The sequence below is a fragment of the Rutidosis leptorrhynchoides genome, chromosome 1 (assembly GCF_046630445.1).
Source record: "Rutidosis leptorrhynchoides isolate AG116_Rl617_1_P2 chromosome 1, CSIRO_AGI_Rlap_v1, whole genome shotgun sequence".
In the NCBI taxonomy this organism is placed as follows: domain Eukaryota; kingdom Viridiplantae; phylum Streptophyta; class Magnoliopsida; order Asterales; family Asteraceae; genus Rutidosis; species Rutidosis leptorrhynchoides.
The window spans coordinates 713,229,747-713,236,718 of record NC_092333.1 but is presented as its reverse complement, the minus strand read 5'-3'; the positions used below and the strand labels follow the sequence as shown (position 1 = coordinate 713,236,718).

The window sequence follows — 6,972 nt, the reverse complement described above, 5'->3', positions numbered from 1 at the left end:
TTTCAGCAAATCCGAGACTGACACGTGTACCTGACGCTGCCTCACCCTTCCGTGAAAAACTTGACTAACGCCCCTCAAGCGTCAGCGGTAACGCCCCACTAGGGGCGTCAGGGGGCGTTACCCAATGCCAGCGGGTCTGACGGGACCCCTCTGACGCCGCGTTAAAATTGGTCTTATGGATATAGCTACTATTATTTGGACTATTGCAAATTTGGGCTCTTGTACTTTCTCTACTTGTACTTCTATTCTCAAAGAATGGGACATATTTTTTTTAAGATTAACTTAACAATCAATCCCTTAATCTTGAAAAAGTCAAACTCGATGCCTACTTGTGTTCTCTTTCGTTTTCTGCTCCTAATCTACTTGATTACAAAAAACAGAAAACTCCGCCATTTTCTGTTGTTTCTCTTGCTTTCTGCCGATCACATATAATGATCAATCCTACTACTATTTTTTTTTATTTCTACTGCTGTGATTTTCTTCTGAGTTTTCTGTTAATTACTTGGTGCCAACTGGATTTTACTGCTAAACTGCCTATAATATGTTGATGACATGCTTCAATTCTGCTGCTTTTGACTGCTGTAATTTTATCGTTGTAGCGTTTCCAGCAACGAACTGATGCGTTTTCCTACTATGCATTGTTGCATTTTTTAATGTTATATGCAGCTAATGATCACTCACGGCTTGTGATCAACCTTGCTAAGTCCTTCTTTTTATTGTGTTTTTTTGTTGTACAATATATTCCACTGCTTTTTTGACATGCTTACTACTACTGCTTTCTTTTTTATTGATCAGAAATTATAACCAATACTATTGCAAGCTACATGCTACTTGCTTATGATCACTGATGGTCATCACCTGCTACATTCTTCTTTTGATGTGTTAACTGCTGTTGCTTTCTTGCCATTCTTCATAGAAAACATTGTTTAAATCTTCTTCCTGCTTACTTAATTTCTTATAAAAAAATTTAAATAAATAAGCCCTTACTTTCCTTCTTTCTTTGTTTCTAGGATCCATGATCTCCCTGCTCTAGAAACCAATTATTAGAACATGGAGTTCCACAACTACATACATTCATTCTTATATATACCGCTTTACAACCAACGTGCGATAAGAAATATAACCACTAACCATTATTGACTAACTACCTATTATCTAGGTATCCATGCATATCCAACGTAGCATTCTGAAATATATTATCCGATCAGTATGCTACCAAAGTTAACTAATTCAAAACTCGCGTGCATGACCTTTTCCTTTCAACTGCTATGGAGATAGTTTTGGATTGCCACGAATTTAAGCTCTTGTACTTTCTCTACTTGGACATTTATTCTCAAAGATGGCCTTACCCTAACAATACCTATATATGTAAGCGAAATACAAAAATTTTATTTTAATAACTTTGAGATTTTTGCAAACTATTATGCTCTCAATTTTAATCTTCATTGATTTTCATATACGGTTAAATCAACTAGTTGTAAAATCTCATTCAATATGAATATGGATATAAATATGAATATAGATAATATAAATATTTCGTGTATCGAATATGAATGACAATTTATCATTCAAGGATATATCCATTACCACTCGAAATACCTTCATATATACATATACACGTACTAAAATATATGCATAAATAACTACATATCGAAACACATATACATATACATATAACCTATAAATTCTTAAATTATTAACAAAAATAAGGGTTACGATAGCTACGATTACTTTATTACTAACACTATTCAAAGTTACATATTTTGATTAGTTTAAATGTATACAGTTACTTATATTACAATGTATTTTGCTTAATTAAATTCACTAGCGGCAATAAATTACAATCAAAATATGTGTAACAAATCAAAAACAAAAAGATTAAATTTTTGCATTTGTTATAATTATAATTATAAATAAATTATAAATATAAATTATAAATAATATATATATATATATATATATATATATATATATATATATATATATATATATATATATATATATATATATATATATATATATATAGTCATAATCAAGAGGAAATGACTTTTTTGGGGGAAGTAAATTTTTTTTGTTTTTTTCATTTTTTTTTTCAGGCATCAAGTTTAGGTGAAAATATGAACATTTAAAAAAGACACTTGTGATGAATGTTATTATTTTGGCTGTAAAATGCTCGAAGAAAAAATGAAAACATTCAATGCATTGAATGTTTTGATTCTGAGTTTATTTGCATCGTTTTATTTTCATCTTATGTGAAGTGTTTTTTTGGAAATTTAGCCCGATTTAGAGTTTAGGGTTTAGTGTTTTGGGTTTAGTCCCTTAACCCCAAACCCAAAAACCTAAACCCTAAACCCTAAACTCTAAACAATTCGTGTTAAAGTATTCAATCTAAACCCTTAACCCTAATTTCTAAACATAAAACCCTAATTTCTAAACCCCAATAGCTAAACCCTAATTTTTAACCCCCTAATTTCTAAACCCTAATTTCTAACCCCTTAGAAAAAACTCAGAATCAAAACATTTAATGCATTGAATGTTTTCATTTTTTCTTCGAGCGTTTTACCGCCAAAATAATAACATTCATCACAAAGTGTCTTTTTTAAATGTTCATATTTTCATGTGATCTTGATGTCTGAAAAAAAAATCGAAAAAAACAAAAAAAAAATAACTTCCCTCCAAAAAAGTGTTTCCCTCTTGATTAAATCTCTCTCTCTCTCTCTCTCTCTATATATATATATATATATATATATATATATATATATATATATATATATATATATATATATATATATATATATATATATATATTAAATGTCAAAATCATCGTTAGATTAACATTTCATTTGACATCCAATGGATATCCATTAATCCGTTTAATCTAACGAATATGGATACGAGACAAATGAACTGAAATTATATAGATATGGATATGAATAGGTATGAACAAAAACTAAATGAATATAATGGATTCGGTTGAACAGGTTTCCTCTCGACATGTGTTATATGATGAAAAGGTGGTGGGTCCTCCACATAGTATGGACCCCTGTCAATGACTCTAACATTGCTTGTCTAAAAAAATGGATATGACATTATCCGATTCATTGTCAAAAGTTCTCACAATTTTATACTTCATTTTTATAGTTTTCTTTATTATCTATTAGATTTATCTAATAATAGTTTAAGGATTATCTTTAAAAATAAAAAAATTGATGCATAAATGATGGTACATAAGAGTTAGTAAAGTGGTTATTAATGGTGATTATTAACACTTTACAAGTATTTGATGTATGTCTTAATATATTAAACATAGCTAGGTAATTATAAAAGGGGGTTTATTTGTATATAATCAGCTTTTATTCGTACACAATTACAATATTTTTTATCCTTGCACAATAAAAAATGCTTTAAAGTATTTTAATGTATAATATTATTAGAGTTGTAATCACTTGCATCCATAAATTTGCTTGAAAACAAAGGGACCAATGAGAACGCGACATGTGGCGCGAAAATCACATGTGATTTGAAAAAAAAATTCCAAATTTTTTTTTTAATTTTTTTTTCGAAAATTTTTTTTTCAAATTTTTTTTCCCGAAAATTTTTTTTTCGAAATTTTTTTTTTAAAAATCATATGTGATTATGCATGTCAATCACATGTGATTGTAAACCCAATCACATGTGATTATGCATGGCAAATCCAATCACATGTGATTGTACAATTCAATCATATGTGATTGTGCAGGTAAATCACATGTTATTGTAAAAAAAAAAAAAAAAAATTTAAAATTTTTTTTTTTAAATTTCGAAAAAAAAATTTAAAATTTTTTTTTCAAAAAAAAAGTTTTGAATTTTTTTTCCAATCACATGTGATTTTCGCAACACGTGTCGCGCTCTCATTGGTCCCTTGAATCTCAACTTAATTTATGGACTCAAATGAATATTACTCAATATTATTAAACATATTTAGTTGTGTACGGATAAAAATTGATTGACTGTCACTCCTCAATATTTATTAAAATATAAACAACTTAAGAAAAGTTAGTTTTTTTAAAAAAAAAAAAAAAAAAAAAAAAACTTTCGCTATAGTATTTTGAATGTTTAAAAGGAGAATTATTATTGACTATATGAAAGTGGAAGCCAGTTTGAAACAAAGTAATAATGTTGTGTGCAAGATGGGCAATAAAGTGGATTCTTTTAAATTTTTTTTTTATATTTATATTTAATATTTAATATTTAATATTTAGATTATATTTATATTTTATACATAAATATATAAATATATAGTAATAATACGTACATACTAATATACTATGCCCATTGCCCCCATGCCATGTTTGATTTGTTTTGTTGAAATATCTACTCATGTATATGTTACTAGCTAGTATTATTCATCTTGCCAAGTTATATTTATAGATTTTTAATGAAGATTTATAGCTATCCGAATAGCATGTCGTATTGTACACACAGATTAAAATTAAATTTGATGGATTAACGCTTTAAAAATAAAAAAAAAATTTGATGGATTAATAAATAAACTGTAGTGAATATATTTTTACCGAATAACGTACCACACTCTGTGTTTATTATGTTTTCGATATACATGAAAGTGAAGAAAAAAAAACTTCCTTATACACACTTTTTTGTGCATAAAGCTTTTAACATGAGAAAATCAATTATAACATCGGATGAGAGTCGGTGTTCGTTCCTTGATATCCACTTCGATGAGAGGGGACCTACAAGCATATAAAGCAAACAAAAAACGGTGCAATTATTAATCATCTAAGTGCATGAGATGACAAATGCATACCATGTGGTGTCGAAATAGCTGGCTCAACTCCCACACCTTTCATGTCTTCGTAATCGTTCCATTATATTTATTGTAGGGAGGGTATAGTAGTGATATTTTCACTTTTCTTTTTGATTCATCACTACAATTTTATGCTTTTTTTTTAGTATTACTCTTCAATAAATTTTAATAAAAACATTGTGTAATACATCACTTAAGGACAATTTAGAAATTTTAAGTGAATCTATCAAAAGGAGAAGTGACAATATCAATCCCCTGTCTTTTAACTGCGATTAGAGTCACTGGTGGGATTCGAATGCGATATCGGAACCAACCCGATCATTTCCCGAGACGAACATTACAGTCCTACCACCCTCAGAAGGAAACCCTCACGGCAAATCCATACATACATTGCGTGTGGTAAAAACCCCTTAGGTGAGGCTCGAATGCATGACGTCCGAGACCTCCGAGGCCCATGAAATAGGCGGGTAACGTAAAAAAATAATAATTGCAGCTCATGGGGTCGAACACGTGACCTCCCTTATAGAAAGTCAGGTCACCACCAAAACACCAAACACCTTGACTCCGTCTTTATTTTTTTTTTAACGGCAAAGAAAGTATGTATTATATATATCAACACGAAATAATTACAATAATGTCACGCTTACAAAAACGGAACTACATCTAGGAAAACAAAACGACAAATATATAACCGAGATAGTAAGACTCCACAAGTGTGCAGGAAAACGCCGTAGTCCGTTCATTATCATTAAGGTCGAGATTGGACTTGAGAAGAATTAACTAAACAAGCTGGAGTGGGGACATAGCACAGTGTTGGCAATTCAACGACAAAGCCCCCTGATCCACCTCAAATTCTCTCGACCAAAACGACTACTCCAGGAGTGGGGCAAAAAACCTGCGTGGAGAACAATTAATTAACCTATCCCGGATCTCCTAGACGATAAAGCTAGCGAATCATAACCTCGTGGATTTGCAAGCCAGACATCCCATTCAATATTGGTACCTTTGATCCTATTATAGAACCATTCGAAGCATTTAATTTGGATGTCTTTGAATACCGTTGCTCATGTCGGTTTTATCTTAGTGAAAGTGAAAGCGTTCCTACTTTTCCAAATCATGTATCCCGTAACCCATTCTGTAGCTTGCCACAACAGTTTTCCCAAGTCGGAGGTGAAGTTATATCCATTTTCAAGAAAAGATTCATTTATACCCAAGTTTGTAAAAGGGCCGAGCTTCCACCAATCATAGACACGATTCCAAATGTCAAAAGCGAACGTGCATAAGATGATGGAGTGCTCTACTGATTCCAAACCATTGTCACAAACCGGACAACGTACCGTACCCAAGTCCATACCTCTCTTGTCGAGTTCAACTCTTGTAGGTAACCTTTTGTGTCGAGTACGCCAAATAAACAACTCAACTTTGAGGGGGACCAGTTTGTTGCGGAGCGACTTTATGCTCACGGTTGCGATGTCAGGGCTGCTCCGGACCAGAATATCCGTAAGCTTGTGAACCGAAAACGAGCCATCCTTACTCCAAGACCATGACCATTCTTCTTTACCTGAGCTACACGGGACAAAACTAGATAAAAGATTAGTAAGAGTGGTGAGGTCCCCGGCAAATCTCCCCGAGATATCGCGGGACCAACACCACATGGCATGAAAGTTCCCGCCCTCCCATCTCGCCCGGTCTAGAATTGTGGCAAATTTATTTGTGTCAAGTCTATAAAGCCTATTAAATTTGTCTTTAAGAACCATTTCCCCAAGCCATAAATCCTCCCAAAAACGTGTACTAGACCCATTTACGACTCTTTTTTTTTAAAGAATTAGCAAAAGCGGAGTTTGCATTAAAGATATTTTTACCCACCTTAAGGATACCCGCCCAAGTAGAAGAAGCTCGTGAGGAAGGGGGAGAAAAAGAAGTGCTAAGGCCCCCGTCCTCCCCGTAAATATTTTTAATAATAGACACCCAAAGTGAGTCATTCTCATGTTTAAACCGCCACCACCATTTTGCAAGTAAGGCACGATTTTTAAACGCAAGAGGGGCAATATCTAACCCACCAAATTCACGAGGCTTAAGACAAGTATCCCATTTAACCCATGCCATTTTTGAGACCTTGGAAGATCCGCCCCAAAAAAACCGACGTCTCAACCCCTCAAGTTTATCAA

General features: G+C 32.3%; 1 protein-coding gene across 1 annotated transcript; it reads right to left on the bottom strand.

The window, feature by feature from the left end:
• Positions 1 to 5,868: 5,868 nt before the first annotated feature.
• Positions 5,869 to 6,561, bottom strand: LOC139854182 (uncharacterized). Its single transcript, XM_071843504.1, has one exon. The coding sequence runs from the start codon at positions 6,559 to 6,561 to the stop codon at positions 5,869 to 5,871; it is 693 nt and encodes a 230-aa protein (XP_071699605.1).
• Positions 6,562 to 6,972: the final 411 nt, after the last annotated feature.